The 17,728-nt window shown below is 37.3% G+C and overlaps 3 protein-coding genes across 4 annotated transcripts in view; all 3 read right to left on the bottom strand.

Moving 5' to 3' along the window:
• The window catches only part of LOC134843585 (E3 SUMO-protein ligase PIAS2-like), a 142,807-nt gene that overhangs the window by 13,567 nt on the left and 111,512 nt on the right, over positions 1–17,728 (bottom strand). The window lies entirely within an intron of this gene.
• Positions 3,497–17,728, bottom strand: part of LOC134843588 (single-stranded DNA-binding protein 2-like) — a 243,455-nt gene continuing 229,223 nt past the window's right edge. The window contains exons 2-10 of the mRNA XM_063859734.1: positions 6,752–6,925; positions 6,127–6,199; positions 5,986–6,047; positions 5,529–5,613; positions 5,278–5,460; positions 5,088–5,121; positions 4,783–5,008; positions 4,324–4,702; positions 3,497–4,128 (exon numbers count right to left, since the gene is read on the bottom strand). Of these exons, the coding sequence (XP_063715804.1) occupies positions 4,027–4,128; positions 4,324–4,702; positions 4,783–5,008; positions 5,088–5,121; positions 5,278–5,460; positions 5,529–5,613; positions 5,986–6,047; positions 6,127–6,199; positions 6,752–6,822 (1,215 nt within the window). The 5' untranslated portion in view covers positions 6,823–6,925 and the 3' untranslated portion in view covers positions 3,497–4,026. The remainder of the gene's footprint in view (positions 4,129–4,323; positions 4,703–4,782; positions 5,009–5,087; positions 5,122–5,277; positions 5,461–5,528; positions 5,614–5,985; positions 6,048–6,126; positions 6,200–6,751; positions 6,926–17,728) is intronic.
• LOC134844700 (WASH complex subunit 3-like) lies at positions 10,803–11,506 on the bottom strand. Its single transcript, XM_063861512.1, has one exon. It carries the CDS (start codon positions 11,466–11,468, stop codon positions 10,881–10,883), a length of 588 nt encoding a protein of 195 aa, XP_063717582.1. The 5' UTR covers positions 11,469–11,506; the 3' UTR covers positions 10,803–10,880.

Raw genomic sequence — 17,728 nt, forward strand, 5'->3', positions numbered from 1 at the left:
TTGATATTTCTCTTATTCCGCTGGGAATTCTGAAAACAAAAGTCAGAGTTTTAAAACTTGAAGTCAATCGCTTTTTTTATCACGTCACTTGAACTTTCGTGAGTCGAGAGCGGATTTTGCTTCGTTTTGCTTGACTTGCGATACAATTCAGGCGTAGCATTACAGGCTGCAGAATAAAAGATGAGATGGAAATAACAATGTCGAAAAAATTCAATTTCAGAAACACATTAGCAAAATAGCCACCAGCAGTATAAAAACTTTTGAAATTTACCGAGCCCTTAAGCCGACAATATATGAAAGACGCCCTTGAGCAGAAAACAAAACAAAGCCATCAGAAACTGTTGTGATAAAAAATAAACTGTAAAACTCATTCAAAAACCGAATTCTTAAACCAACACAGAACAAAGACTGTCAATTGTAGTAAAACCTATTTAAATCAGAAAGAAAATCCAGGCTTTGTATTTCAATCCGGCAAAAAATGCACAGACAACCGCTAGTCCGACAACTCAATTTTTACCCAGAGAAACATATTCCAATTTCCTAACCTAGATTACATACTGAGAAAGATCCGACCATGAATTCGAATCCCAATCCTCAGGGAGCAAAGGCAACTGTGTTACAAATCTAGAACAAGTGAGAATGTGTCTGGAAGTTGCTATGAGTTGAAAACAAGGAAAGATCAATTTCTTAATGATTTATAAGACGTTATTTACTGGAAAAACGTTAAGCCGAAAAAAAATAATGATAAACAACATCTACACACAGATGCCAAGCTGAGTTTTGCACCACTAGCGAAAAAAATGGAAGAAAATATTCGAAAAGGTCGAAAAAACTAGATCTATCAAAATGAATTCAGCTAGTTTTGAAACAAAACATGCCAAGACAATAGAATGTAAAATAAGCGTAGGAAAACAATGTACCCAGCGGTAACAAAGCCAAAATTGCCTTGTCAGAAATCCTTTAAGCCAAAAAAAAATCAAAAAATTTAAGACTAATAAGAAGTTATTAAACCACCCTCACCCTCAAAACACAGACACGCACAAACAAACTTTTTTCGCTCATCGAAAGACGCAATATGAGGGCACTTATCCGATCTAATGTAGGCCGAAACCTACCAAGCTGAAAAAAGGAAGAAAAAAATCGAAAAAGCCGGAAAAAATTGTTGTCATGAAAAACTTGAACTATAATTCTTTTAAGATTTTTAGCATTTTTCGGTTGAACGACTCGAAATTAAGTCACTTAGCGGATAAAAAATAGACCGAAATCATTAGGGCAGAATAAAGTTTTGGACAGTTGGAACACAGTAATGAACGCAAGGAAACCGAAAAAAAGGCAGACTTGTTTTTTCAAAAACTTTCACTTTTGAATGTCGAAGACAAAAACAGAAGGCCTTAAAACTCTTTGAATTTGTAGAACAATTTATGATGGACACATTTTTGTTAAAATTAACCCAATTTGAGAAAACTGGATCAATAGGTAAACTTTTATTTCGCTGGGAAATCTGATAATTAATTTCCATTTTCGAAATTTGAAGTCGATCACGTTTTTCGTGACTTTTACACTTTTGCTGTTAGATAGCGGTGAATGCCTTCCTTTTAACAATGGAAATGCACCGTTCTTAAAAAGAGATCACGTCAAACGGCGAAAAATAAAATTTGAGCCTGAAAAATTTTTTAAAAAAAAACAAAAAAAATCAATTACGTTCATTAGTCTTAAAAAAGAAAATCTATGAAGTCAAGTTTCGTAAAAGTGCAAACAGCAGAGGTAAATCAGCACACTTAAGACTTTTTAAAAAATCAATTCTACAATATGGCAACTAAGCCGACAAAACATAAGCAGATAATAATAAACCAAGAATTTTCTTTGAAACAAACTATTTCTTGTTTGAAAAAAAACAGGCCCTGTCAGAATCGCACCTAGGACCTTTGTTTTACCAGGCTATTCGTTACTTCAAGACCATGTGAGCAGATGACGCACAGAATATTGAATTCATCAAAGGTATTTACGGGAAAAAGCCTAGTACCCGATTGCAATACTTTTGCTTATCATTAAGTTTCTAAGCGTTTTGATAGTTCTCTCGACAGAACACGCACTAAAAACTACACTAATTTGAAAAAAAAACCCCTCTTTATGAAGAAAGATATCAAATTTGACGCAAAAACGAAGCTTCGCTTCGCACACTTGCGAGAACACGACAAAAAGCAGCTCTATTAAGTGCAATAATAAAAATTAGAAATAAGCCTCAAGTAAAAAAAAAATGCGGCTACCTCTGAAATTCAAACCTGCGACATTGAGATTAAGAGAATCACACAATAAGTACTCAGCGACAGAAGCTTACTAGGCAGCAAACACTAGCCAAAAATAAAGCAGAGAACAAATGCTATGCAATTTCCAAAGCTACAGTGAAATTTCCATAAATAACGCTTTTAATGAACACTTTTATTTGACAGCTAGTTTAGAAAAAAAAAAGAGGGTCCGTAATAATACACAAAGATGATCGCCTAAGCTGATCGCCATTACACTAAGCTGATCGCCATTTCATGATAAACCAAGAAGCAGCACCAGCGGTAGGTAAGCATTCAGGATCATTTACCGATTTAACTTAAATTGAATTCGATCAGCCGAAAAAAATTGTAGCCAAAACAATGAGCATCATTGAAAATCATTGTTTTACGCCTCATCCCTTCTGAAATTCATAAAAGCGTAAGAAAACTATTTTCTTTCAAAACTATGCAATATGAGGTAACTACGGTGATAGAATAAGTCGAAACCATTCATCGAAAAAACTCAAAATTAGAGTTGGTAAATTTTTACATTACAGCACAACTTTTTCTATTATAGTAAAAACTGCTGAAGACAGATTAAAAATCCATGTTTTGGAAATTAAGCCAACATACAGCTATTATAGTTGTTATTTGTCAAAAAGATTAAGGCACTCAATATTTAACTGATAAAAATATTGAGCACAAACTTTCCATCCTTTCTTTGAAACTCGGAACGAAAATTAGTAAGCGAGTAATCATACGATGAAAAAATTACTCTATAGAAAATAATATCTTGTATTTCAAAAAAATATATAAATAGGAAGCCAGGACAAAAATTGAGACGAAATCGACAAAACCGAAATAGAAATCCGACATTTTTTTCAATAGGCTTGATTCAAAATGTTTCAGATCATGTCAAATTCCAAATCATATACATAGCACGATAAACTATAGGCTGTAAATAACTTTAATTTTCATAAAACTGAGCATGTCGCGACTTCTTGCAGTAACCACTTTCTCAGAAATCTAAACCAGATCCTTACGGCAAAAAGTCTAGTTGCCGGAGTGCAATCAAAATTATACACAACATTCATGACCTCAAATATTTAACAAAACTAATGATTATAAAATCTCATAACAATTTTCTGAAGCTTGCCTGAAACGGAGGTTGTTTCAAAAATTTTATTGACAATATTTTAAATTTGCAAAATATTAAAATTTTATTTTACGACAATAAAATCACAAAAAAATGATAAGGAGAAATGAAATATTGCCAAAGAGCAAAAAATAAATAACTTCAGCAGCTCATAATATATTGTATCAAAATCTGTTGGTTATTGTACATCATACACTTACTCGTAAATCTAACTACTAACACTGCAAATGTCGTTAAAATCACAGCAGAAACAAAATGGCGTTACAAAAATCGTGTTTCATCTTTTAAAAGCCGATTGACTCACTTCATCGGAAGATATTTTAACAAGAATGAGTCAGCCATTTGATGGCGACTGAAATTAACTATTAGAAAAAGTAAATGAAAACTAATTATTACACTGGAAGAAAAAAAATGATACAAAAGTTTGAAGTGGGGATGTCCAATAAACAGAGAAAAATAGATAACGACGGCCAACTTGCGTTGTTTGTACCCCGTAATGCTGTGATGCCTCTCAAAAGAACACGGAAACACAAGACCAGTCATGTAAAGAAGCCACGCCTTGACTTGTCTCTAGGATGGTGCTCATTAGAAGCCATTAAATCTTCGTCAACCGTAAAATTCGGATCCTTCGTCTGGTTTCTCAAACTGTTTCGCTTCTTCTTGCATGCTCTCTTTGATTTTTAGGATAGCAGCTGACTCCATTGTATCCTAAAATACGAAAACAATCAAAGCAACAAAAACGTTTCATCTTAACTAATCGAGGGAAAATAAGGGGAAAATAACAGATGATATTTTTTCATAAAGTCAGCAAATTCTGCAGAAAAAGGTTACTTTGAAAAGAACAACAATTTTCCATAATTATTGGTACTTGGGTTCTACGGAAATGTGATGTTAAAAACCAACCCCTGGTCCGGGACCCGATGTCGGTTCCGAAGAAACTGAAGTTTGTGAATGCAGTGGGGTCGAAGGAGCCTGGCTCTGCTGCATAGGTTCACTAGAATTTGCACTTCCTGCCGACGCTCCAGGCAGTGAAAATCCAGGACCAGGAGGACCCGATGACGGAGGCCTGTTTCCACCACCCGATGCAGAGTTTCCGCTAGGCGGTGGTGGAGGACCTCGCTGCATTACTGAAAACGGATCGTTCTGTGGGCCGTTCTGGGAACTCGGACCTCCACTTCCATCCATACTTTGTGGACTTGGTTGCATGATACTACCTGGAGTTCCGGGACCTCCGTTAGGACCAGGACTCATGCGCGAATTAACGGACCATGGCCTTGGAGACCTAAAAAGCAAAAGTTTTAGATCTGAAGTGAATCCAATCTGATAATCCACTAAGCCTCGTCCGCTATTACGGCTACTAACATTCTATTGACTCCGCCCATAGGATTTGGTGCTGAGGCACCGGAAGGTGGTGCCGAAGGGGGCATGTTCTGTGGGGGAGGACGCATGAACTGCGGACTAAGCATTGCGTTGGCCACTGGGGTTGTAGCTCCGGAGACAGAGGTACCACCTCGTGAATTTACTGGTGCGACTGGCGAGGGCATTCGAGGAGACATGGCCGCGATAGAACCATGAGGTCCAATCATTTCTGAACAAATTTACAATTGACTCATGAGTGCATTTCATAAAGTATTATAGCAATGTCTACTCAAGAACTCTCAACTAACCCGGTCTAGAAGGGTCCATCATATGTTGGGTTACCTATAACATGGGGGAAAATACATCATCACCCACTATCATAGCATAAAATTGAAAGTTATGGAAACAACGCTTCAAAAATGACAGACACAGATTTTCATAAGATTACGACAGCAAGGAGCCAAAAACAAGTGAGTCTCTCGATTTAGATTTTCTAACCATAGAAGGTGACATGTTTCTAAGTGGAGCAGGACGAGGTCCGAATGGCCGAGGTCCGAAGTGGGGCGATGAGTAAAACATTGGATGTGGACCTGTGACCGGGATACCGTCAGGGCCTGCTCCTCCTGGCATTGGCATCATATTAGGCGGAGGTGGTCCGTTTCCGGGGTTGAGGGAGTGCTGCTGAACAAATTCGAAGGTCACGCAAAGGCTAAACTTTGTCACAGAAGACATGAAATTAGATTGCTTACATAATCATGGAATGCTTTGGCTTCTGGGCTGTGATCACAAGAGTCTCTTCTCTCAGGAGCTGCACAGTAGAGATCCCAGAACACGCTATAAATCAAGCACATTTTTGTAGTATGTTCAAAGAAGGCTTTTCTGCCTGGTTTCACCGTCATTGCAGCGAATGGAGCAAACTTAACCGATACTGAGCGTTCGAATAATTTCACTAGGCTCAAACATAAGGTCGGGCCATATCAACACAACACGTGCAACAGCAAACAACATCGCCGCATTCTGCCGAAATTTTGAATAGATGCCTGATTATGCTATTGACGATTTTATCCTATCAGGCAAAACTTCGACTGACTCACGCATAAGAGAGCTCGAAAAAGCAATTCAAATAGCTGGAAAAATTAAGGCTTTCAACTGGGCCAAAAAAAATCCCGGGCGAACAAAAGTAATTAGTTCCCCTGTGGGACTCACCTCCACCAGCAATGCAGAAATCCAGGAGGCTCGCCGAGAGTTATGTTCTTCTCCCATCGTATCTAAATCGAAGAAAACACTTCAGATTATATTTTGTTTACTTACTAGTTTAACTTACTATATGTAGTCTCGATATCTTACCTCACTTAAAAACGTCTGTGCAGCTTGTTGGGCCCCCACGTGCAGCAGGTACTCGTACACATACAACGCCAGTCTAAAATACAGAATTAGAAAATTTACTCGGTTAGGTTTAGTGTTTCACCAAACGATTTTAGATCGTCATTATACGAATAGCTCTTAAACAACTGATTTTGGCATAATTCCACTCAAATGAGAATTTTTTTTGTTTGAAATGCACACATTCAAATTGTTTTTGGCAATTTTTTTAAAGTATTTTTTCGAAAAAAAGTTAAAAGAAAGTTGTAAGATAGCTAAATTCCTTACAAATCTTAAAAACGTTTTAAGCTAGGGTAATTTTTGTCAAACCGGAATGATCAAACCGGGTATGCTGAAGCATTTAAAAAACTAAGGCGGTTTCTTTTGCTTTGACTTCTGAGCCCATATATTTTAAAGTATTCTACCTAGAACCTCCTATATCACTTTCAAAAGCATAGACAGATCTTTGAAATGATCTTCAGAACTCTCTCAGATACTCGAATCCCAAAGAGCATCTCCTTCAGTTCTATTTTTCTGTCTCCATTCAAGGTAGATTAGAACATCATAAAGACGCCTTCGAATGTATCGGTTATTCATGCCATGTGCTTACTTCTCCTTGGCTTGACTGTCTGAAGGGACTGTGTTGGAGTTCTTCCCCTTGTTGTTAAACATGCTTCTCATCTACAATTAGCCCAGTCCACTGACGCAGTAAACTTGATTTTATACCCTGATGAACTTTTCTAGATTAATCACCAATCCACCAAACTCAAGGTCCATCCCATCTGAAACATACATAACTAATATTGTCAGGATTTTCATCACCAACCTCATCAGGATTTTGAAATAAGACTCGACAAAGGATTTGTTATCCGGTCGTCTTTACAATCCGCTATGACGATTTCTGAGCAACTCAGTACCAACGCCATATTTACGCAAACCATTTATGAGCATCATAAACTATATCCAATTATATAAAAGACTGAATTGTACTGCTCATGGGCTTTCTGATTCACGAGGAAGCAAATGTTCCCAAAAAAAGACCGATTTTCACGCGTATTTTGTTCAAATAACGATCAGCTAACACAATTTTCGGGTATTAAGTCTTTTGAACTTCCATGCTCTCAGGGATTTTCTTTCCTGCTGATATAGCGACATCGAAAAGAAACTAATTCTTGAAACATTGCAAGGTACATATTAAATTTCAGAAAACTTTGTAGTGACTACAAATACAAGTTATCAAACTGTTTCGAATATCTGGCAGAAAAATTATCAACCGTTTTCGACCACAAAATTGAATCGTTCTTCTTCGCGAACTTCTGTAAACACTCACTAACAAGCTGTTTACAAAACAGGAACGACGGTTTATGCAAGATGTACGCATTGGCTGAAATCGAACATTCAGAGTCCGCGGCAAAAATTGTCAAGAAAGCGGCAGATAATCCCTCCATGAAATTACTATCGATATCACAACTTCTGTCGTTTTTCAAAAGTGAAGATTTTATTTCCCCCTCTTCCAAACAGAAGTGCTCAATGAAAGGTTCTTCAACTCTTTGGTTCTCAGCACATTTCACAATATTGAAACATTTTACGCCTTGTAAACACTCAATCAGATCAATTGCCAATTCAGAAGCTGCTTCTCCCGGGATTTCTTTTTCAGACACCATAAACAACTGTTTTGACTGGCGACTGAAATTGATATGAAGGTTATAAACAGCGGAAAATTTCTCAGAAGTCAATCGCAGAACAATTTCACCCAAATGTATCAAATCACTCTCTCTAGTAGATTTGATGGACTCTGCTAGACATTGAAAGAAAACACTGGGCTCCGGTCCTAGACACAAGAAAACCTCAGCCTCATGAGAGACTGATTTCAAAGTGGCTCCCAAACCATCCGAGTATGATATGTCTATATTGCAGTCGTCGTCAGAGACACCTGGCACTCGGGAGGTCGCGAAATTTATCTCTCCGAACATTATTTCTGAAACTCAATGTTTAAATAGTTCAATAAATTGGATGAAATCTTTGGAAAAAAATTCATTGCTATGACAATTTGAAGCGCGTTGAAGAAATATTTGGGGTATTCTACTCACCATTATTGCATTAAGAGATAGTTTTAAAATTTTACAGCAACTAGAGCAAAAATTGAGGCAGAATGCAACCATAGCTTCGAATGGATAACCACTAAAAAGATGTACGCAGAAGAACAAAATCAATTTCAAAGCTAACAAAGATAGCAGCTTGCTGTGTCAGCAGCACAAAATGTTTCCACCACAACAAATGAGTTAAAGAATTCAAAGGCCTTAAAAAACGATAACAAAATACATAACTGTTTCTCAAATTTCAAAAATGGCCGACAGACAGTTGGAAAAGAGTTAAAGAACGAGAATAAACAGAAAAAAAAACACATAATTTTTGGAAAAACATCAACTTTCGAAATTCCAAAAATAAAAAGATGCCCTAAACTGTCTTCGCAACTTTTTGATAAAATTAAACCAATTTCAGAAAACTTGATCAATAATTTAAATTATTAAGAAAACTGTCTGAGAAAATTGATGAAATAGACGACATACAAGTTAGCTTTATGGGTGGTAGATCAACTATTGATAACATTTTTCTTTAGGACAATTGAAGCAACTGTTTGCGAAAAAAAAGCCCTGCATCACTTATTTGTTGACTTGGAAAAAGCTTTCGACCGTGTTCCCAGAGAACTGATCCCATGGGCTCTGAGGCAACAGATATCCTGAAAATCTGGTAAGACTGATAAATTTGCACACCGAGTCAAAAACCAAAGTTTGACTGCCCCAGGGATGCAGCGACTACTTCAAAATTAAAAGAGGCGTGCATCAAGAATCTGCACATAGCCCATAGCTATTTATAATAGTAATGGAAGAGGCTACGAGAAACAATTGCTCCACGGTACCGTGAGATATGCTATGTGTAGATGGCCTTGTAATATCAGCTGAAACGAAATACCAGTCTAATAAAAAATTATATACATGGAGATAAGGCTCTGCAAAACGAGATTTACAAGTTAACTAGGATAAGACAAAACATTTGATTCAAGCCAAAAAAGCATACTTCAAAAAACCTGAAAACTTCCATGCGCTTGTTGTTTAAAAGTATTCGGCGCCAATTCAATACGCTGCAATTCTTGTAATCGATGGGATCATAAAAAAAGCAGTGATCTGACGAATTATGTTTGTCCAAGATGAAATAATCCTTCGAATTATCTCTCAAACCAGAATGCTACTCTACAGATCAATCCTTTTCAGAACCTGTACAGTCATAGATTTCTGCTATTTCTTGCATCATCGTGATATACGTGCATCATCGGTCAACCTGGGCGCAGACCAAGGCGATATCCAGCTCTCGTATGAGTGCTAATATGAAAGCTTAGCGTATAATAACAGGAAACACTCAAAGAAATCACAAGACAGAGTTAACGGAATAACAAGACAGAGTTACCAACAAGCAATGAGATGACAAGTCTTGTTGATCTGGACCAGCTACATGTGCGGTCACGGCTACTTGATTTTGGCCATCTTCATCCGAGAGGAATTGACCACGCGCTTAATTCTGTAAAAAGACCAGCAGGAAGACTTCAAAAACGCTAGATGGATTGTATTGAACGGGACGTGAATAATGTTGAGCCTCAAACCCAGTGCCTCGATCGGTTGGCAGGGAAAACGTATCACATTCCAAAAAAAAGCTTGAATATAACAGACCGTGTGTCCAACAGAAAGACCTAAAACCTAAATACCGCTGTATCAATTGTGCGAAACAAAACTGAATAATTTAAGCCTCAAACCCACAGACTGCCTTGATCGAATCGCATGGAAGAACGTATTATATTCCATTAAATAGCTTGAATGTATTTCCGAATGCCCTAATCTGAATACTCGAAGTGGTCAAGCTATCCAGATATACCATTGCTAGCTGTCCAACCCCGCCACAAAGCGAAAACACACAATAAACGCATTAGTAGTAGTAGTTAGACTTTTGCGGTTCGATAGTAGAGTTACCCTTTCTTTGAACAAAGGAAATGAACTGAACTTCAAAGAAATCAAAAGTCAAACCGCAAAAATTAAATTTGAACAAATTTTAAGACTTTTTCTTAAAAAATCATCGCGACCTACATAAGAGTAGAGTCTGAACGACTCTTAATAATTGTTTCGACGTTTTTGTTTCCAAAAGGGGCTATTTGAATTAGGTCAAAGGCTACAAAAAGTAAAGGCCATAATTGCTTAACTAAAATCGCATGAGACTTTATATGAGAGTTCAGTGTCATTCGTGTCATTGAGCCTTAGTAATAAGCCGTCGCATCACTTGAGATACAAAAACGAATGACCATGATTCAAATCAAATGAAAAAAAAGTTAACAAAATTGCAAAAAATATATATCAAAAAATTGTTTTTCTCAACAGAAATTATAACAACAAAATCTGCAACAACTTTCATTTTAGCGTTTCAGAGCAAAACATAAGATAAGCTTGTAACTTGACTAGAAGAATTAATGATTTCAAACAGCTAATATAAAAAGACTAACTCCATCAAATGTCTCCATTACTTTGAACTCATTTGACCCAGACTCAATTACCTTCGCTGGTATATTTCTACACCTCTGAACTTAAATTGAACGAAAAGATTGAAATCATAGATAATAAACATTTTTTGGTATAAACTAAACATCAAATGAATGATATGAATAAAAACATATATGTTTGAAATAAAGCGTCAAGTTAATCGGAATCATCGTCCTGGGGCGGGTCAGGCAAACTCTCGTACACTTGTTGTACATTTATTAATACAGTTCCATCTTTGCTGACAATAAGGTCGGGATCCATTTGCTCGTTGATTAGCTTCATTCGCACCTGCAGAGGATGAATTCCAACTTTGAGCATCTTCACATAACGCTTGTACTCTGGGTCGAATTGTGGTTTTTCAATTACATCCTCTTGGGGCTCCTCATTTTCGCCTTCGACCAATAGATCATCATTTGGAGCTTCATCAGTCATTAATGGCACCTCTGCTATTTCGGGTTCAGCTGTAGTACCTCTTTCACTAGACATTGAATTTACCCCTCCGCTGGTGACACCAATTGAGTCGAGTTTTGCATCCAAAATTGAAATTAATGCTGAGCAGTTTTCAGTTCTCGTTTGAATAGCGTTCAATTTGGCATCTGTCGATGCTAAGAGATCAGACAAAAATTGAGCTGTATTACTTATGTATTCATTTATCAAGGTCACGCTAATTTTCTGATCAATAGGAGTAATTCGGGTAAAATCTGCTCCTGGTTGCACAAAACTAGCGGGATCTGCTGATGGCATGATACCTGAAGCAAAAATTTTATGATCATACACTGAGCATACAAAACTTGCTCCCAGAAAAATAATAATAAAAATTTTTGGAAATATCTAGAGGAAGTAACTTCCTTTCAGGTTTTAGATCAAATCAAAAGTTTAGTTTTCAAATGTTTATACAGTTTCTGCAATTGCATAAAATTCTCCATTAGCACGGATTTCCTTTGGAATTTTTCTTTGGAAACTCTCAAGTAAAAACTCGTAAGAATGTCTTTGATGTTTTCTAAGTCGATGATGTCATATTTCAAACACTCGTTGACAAAATTAGTCAGTGTTAACACACGTTCAAAAAAATCCGATTCAAAATCCAAATGTCTTGTTTATACGTTCTTAAACTGAAATTAATTTTTACAACTGCAGTTCTGTTTTTCCATTTATAATTTTATGCAGTAGAAGTGGAATGTGTAGTTCAGGATAAAATGACAGCGGTAGGATCTTAAGTTGAATCATTCGGTCTTTGCATCCATATGTGCCTTCAATCCACATTGTTGCTTTCCTTTGCACATTTTCGAGTTTTAAGATTGTTTACATAGAGCTGAGCCATAACTTAAAATCGGGGCATATATGTTTGTATGCTTTTCCATTTTTATGATATGTTGCTGATTTCGAGATACCTTTTAACAGAGTATAACGCCTCTACAGCTTTGATTGATCACGTTTTTTCATTTTCTGTCCAGTTCGAATTTTTAATTACTAAGTCCGAGGTCTTTTAATTGGTTTAACTCCACATTATTTTAGTATTTTCTTCCACAATATTGTACTACCTTTGATTTCAAGTATTTAAAGATTTGAAACTTTTGTTTCCATACTGCTTCTCCACTGTATACAGTAAAAGGATCAGAGACTACTCGTCTGTTGTCAACGGTTTGTTTTCCTTAAAATTTAAAATGTTAATTCAAATGTTTTCGCACATTTTGTGCATCATCAAGATTAAAATTTTTCACAATTTTTACAGAACGATCAAAGATCTGAAACAGGATAAACATGTCTAAAAATGCTCTAAAACTTTTTGACCAATCCAGTTTAAACAACTGTAATTACATAATAAATTACGTAACCATTAATAACATTTTTCTGTAAATTTCTGGGACTTTTAAATTTTTTTGTTCTTTCATGGTTATGAAATTTTGATTTGGGAATATTTTTGATTCTGACATGTCAGTTTTTAACTTTTAGCCATGTTATACATAGACTATCATTTTAGTGTTTATTTCCGGCTCCTGAATTCATCGCGTTTTTTGATCCTCGGCCTTTCCCTCCAAATATGCAAAGACTCTAGTGTGAGTAACTTATGAGTGTTGGCTGTTCAGTCTATAATCTCTGACTTCAGCTCAGCAGTACGGACTACCTCCTTAATACATTCCAACAAGTGTTGCCCTACTGGGGAGTCCCCTTTGCGGTGTTCATCGACCCTCGTGGCTAAATGTCGGACTGTCTGGCCGACAAAGGTGGAGTTACATCCACTACATGTAAGCTTATACACCACGTTGGATCTCAGTTAACGAGTAAAGGAAATTTTGAAGGAGGGCCAGCATGTCTTCAATTTTCATGTTGAAACAATTTATTTGTGCCCCGGATATTTGCCGAACCTTTGCAGCTACAGTTGAGATGGATTGCCTCGATATTAGCCTAACTGTTGTGATAAACTTATTAAATAGATTTCCTTTCCCCGTATACAAACTGTGTATTTTCAGATATATGCCCTAGAGCTAAATCTAAAATCGCTTTATTGAACGGAAAAAATACAAAGTCCTGCTGCTCTAGGTGTTGCAGGTGAAGATTTATGGTGCACTTTGTTTGCGCAAGCTCTTTTCGTGCGGCCATCGACGCATCACGTAGAAATTTCCAACGAAAAATATTCCCCATCCAAACATCAATAGGAGAAATGAGCATCAACCCTACCACAAAAAAGAACTACCAGTCGATCCAGAAGAACTAAGACAAACTTATTCTGTGGCACGACTTGATAAACAATACTGTGCACCCCCCCCCCCCCCAGCAACAGTTGGAAACCTTGTTCAGTAGAACTACTGCTTTCGAATCTCCACGGACTGCGTCATCGGATCGCAGCAATAGTATACACAAAACGAACCAACACCACAGACATACTCAAAAGATTGAGAACATTGGACATCCTCATTATTCTAGTAAAAAAGTTATTATTCACAGGAAAGAGAAAGAACAACAGAATCTTGCGAGATTCGAGGCAAATTCACCCGTCTTTGATCCTTGAAGAGAGACTTATCAGAACCGTCTACAGAAGTATAAATAACTTGAAAAAGTTAGTCCTGAAGAAACGATCAAAGTCTTCTACGAAGAAGTCAAAGAAACAGTCAACGTCGAAGCGAAGGCAGAAAAAGAACAGCAAAAATTAAAAAGTAAGCTTTTTCTGAAATTGCAAGGGTAGCTTCTTGGGACTTAATTGTCTTAGAGCGGCCCAGTAATAATCAGATTAGGGCTTAGTGTTTTTGAAGGAGAAATTACGGGGTAGCTTCTTGAGACTTCAGTGTCTCAGTGCGGCCCAGTAATTTTTGTGAAGTTGATTTCATTAGGTAGCTTCTTGAGACTTAAGTGTCCAAGAGCGGCCTGATAAAATCAACCTTAATATGCCTTCAAAACTAAAAACTAGACGTAAAGGTACTGATTGTGTTATTGAAATGGACGCTTGGCAATGTAAAACGTGCAATAAGACCTATGGTAGCATCGATGATAAAGTAATGGAGTGTGATAAATGTCATGAACACTTTTGTACAACATGCATAAATATGCCTGACCAAGTCTACGATTACATGTGTCAACCTGAAGTCATCTGGTGTTGCAGTTGCTGCACACCGAATGTGAAACTTTTAATTGAAGCTGGCAAGAATCTAGAACCGGATACACTAAGGAGCAATCTGGACAAAACAATGGCGAACCTAAACCACATGATGAACGACTTCTACAAGTTTGTAGCAGGACCAAGAGCCGTGAATCAAACCGAACAGAAACCATGGGACGAGGCCCAACAGCCGAAAGTCAAGCAACTAAAAGAAATTATAATGGAAGCATCTGAAGAGCAAAAAAGAGAAGAAGAAGACGACAAAAGAAGAAAAAAGAACTTGATAATTTACAAAGCACCTGAGAGTACATACAGAGATGGACATAACAGAAAGGTAGAAGACAAACAACTGATAGAAGCATTTCTAGCATCGGTCGAAATGGGAAACAAAACAGCCACAAGTTTTGTCCGAATTGGGAAGAAGAACGATGAAGCCAAGACAAACAGACCACTGCTAGTATCCTTTGATAACGAAAAAGATGAAAACGAGATAATGAAAAAATTGAATAGATTATAAGATGCCGAATTTAAAGTCAAAAACCTGCGGATTGGCCCAGACAGGAGTCTCAAGGAACGAGAAGAAGTCAGAAGATTGATAGCAAAGGCAAAAAACTTAAACGAAAAGGAACAAGGAGACTACGTGCACCTTGTGAGGGGGTTGCAATTAATGAGAATGAAGAAAAATCCTCAAACCGGTCTTTAATTATCTGGTACACAAACATAGACACATTAACTCAAGACAAACTGCAGGAAATTACGTGGAAAACGAATCAAGAAAAATGCAAGCCTGATGTCATCGCTCTAGTGGAAGGCAAACCGAAAAACTCTCGCGGAGAGTGGAATCCAGTATGGCATAAAATCCAATACTAAAACATAGAATCAAAAAATATGAACCCATCTGATCAAGGACGCGGAATTTTAGTTTATATTAATGAAAACTTTGACTACTCCTTGAGCACAAATAATTCTTCTTTCTGTGAAAACTTGTTTTTAAAAATCAAAATTGGCAGGAACATCATCAACTTTGGTGTATTGTATAGAAGTCCAAACTCAACTAAAAAAAATAACCACCAACTAAAAAAATTCATCGCCAATTTGAACGAAACACGGCCAAATGACTCAACACTAATAGTGGGAGACACAAATCTACCACAGATAGATTGGGAGGCCATGAGTACATTAAAAGATGACAATAGCACTGAGTTCACCTTTATAGAGGCAATAAAAGACGCACTACTAACATAACATATCAAAGAGCCTACAAGGCTAACTGGCAGAGACAAGGCATCACAGCTTGATGTTGTGATGTCAGATATAGTCTTAAAAGATCTAGACATCACGTTAGGGGCGCCAATCGGAAAAAGTGACCACGTCCTTGTCAAGATAGATGTGCCAGTAAACAGGATTAAATCGAAATGTAAGAACCGCAGAAACTACAAAAAGGGAGACTACCACGGGATGAGAAACCATCTAGCTGACCCAAACGTTCAGTTAAACACATGGGAAAAACTGAAAAACTGCATGAAAGAGTTAGTCGAAACATTTGTGCCTTTAATTAAGATACGCAGCAGTGGCAACCAAATGCCTCTAGCAAGGGCGGTGCGCATGAAGATAAAAGAAAAAAAGAAAGCCTGGAAAATTTTCAAAAATTATCAAACAACCGACAATTTAACCAAATATAAAACCAAACGAAGTGAAGTTAGATCTGCCACGCGATCGGAGGCACTCACACGTGAAAAAGAAATATCATCAGAAGTTAAAACTAATCCGAAAAAGTTCTGGAGTTACGTGCGCCAAAAAACTACCATAAGAGAAGCAATCCCCGCTTTAATAAAACCAAATGGTATGCTAACTAACACAGACGACGAAAAGGCAGAAGTGCTCGCAAACTTCTTTGCATCGGTTTTCACTGACGAACCCCCGGGTAACTGGGAGATCAGCCCTCCACCAACCGCCAGTATTGATGACAACCTGGAGCTAACAATAAATGACATCCGAGAAGAACTCAATCGGTTAGACACTTCAAAGTCGCCTGGACCAGATGGAATTCATCCTAGGGTCCTATTTGAATTACGAGAATTCATCTTCAAACCACTTTTGATTATTTTCCAAACCTCTTGGGAGACAAACAAATTACCCGGAGACTGGAAGCTGGCTAACATTTCTGCAATATTTAAAAAAGGTGACAAATAGATGGCAGATAACTACAGACCAATCAGTTTAACATCAATATGTTGAAGTTATTCGAAAAGTTTGTTCGAAAGCACTTAATGGATCATTTCAATGAAAAAGGCTAATAACAAATGCACAATACGGTTTTCGATCTGGACGTTCACTGAACTTACAACTCCTGAAAGTAATTGATGACTTCACCAGGGCAATGGACAAACATGAAAATGTCGACTTGATATACCTGGACTTCAAAAAAACCTTCGATTCGGTACCACACAAAAGACTAATCGGAGTTCTTAGACAATATGGAGTAACTGGAAGAACCTTGAACTGGATAACAGACTTTCTTTCGGGACGAGAACAGAGAGTGGTAATCAACGATTCAAGATCCTCATGGCAACCAGTAAAAAGTGGGATACCCCAGGGTTCACTACTTGGCCCAGTACTGTTTTTTATATACATCAACACAATGCCGGACAAAATAACGTCAAAATATATCTGCTTGCTGACGATGCGAAATTATACCGTCAAATTGAAGACAAATCGGATGTAACACGCATACATGAAGATTTACAATCACTAGAAACTTGGTCAGGCCAAAGTATTTTGTCCTTTAATATCGACAAATGTGTTCACATGACAATAGGAAAAACAAAATTGGATATGGAGAGGATTTATAAAATCAATGGCGAAAACATTAAAGAAGAGCAACTCAAAAAAGACCTCGGTATCTGGCTTGACAACAAACTGACATTCGAAACACACATCACTAAAAAGCCAATAAAGCAAACGGCATGATAGCAGTAATTAAGAAAAGCTTCACTAAAGTCACGAAACAAGTATTTTCAAACATCTACAAATGCTTGATACGGCCACACCTTGAATTTGCGAACTTAATCTGTCACCCAACTTAATCTGTCACCGTACAAAGAAGAGCGACGCGTCTAGTTAGTGGTATGAAAAAGCTATCCTATCACGAACGCCTTAAAGAAATGAATCTATCATTGCTTGAATACAGAAGGAAAGAGGGACAATGATAGAAATGTATAAAATCTGCTATAGTTTGTATGATAGGAATGCCACTGAGGGACTATTCGAGCGGAACGATAGGGATTCTAGAGGTAACGCATGTAAAGTAGTAGTTCGTAAAGCAAATCTAGAAATGCGAAAAAATTTCTTCACGATTAGAGCACCTCTCGTCTGGAACAATCTGCTACAGGAAACAGTGCAAAGCAAG

The sequence above is a fragment of the Symsagittifera roscoffensis genome, chromosome 4, assembly GCF_963678635.1.
Source record: "Symsagittifera roscoffensis chromosome 4, txSymRosc1.1, whole genome shotgun sequence".
Taxonomy (NCBI): Eukaryota; Metazoa; Xenacoelomorpha; order Acoela; family Convolutidae; genus Symsagittifera; species Symsagittifera roscoffensis.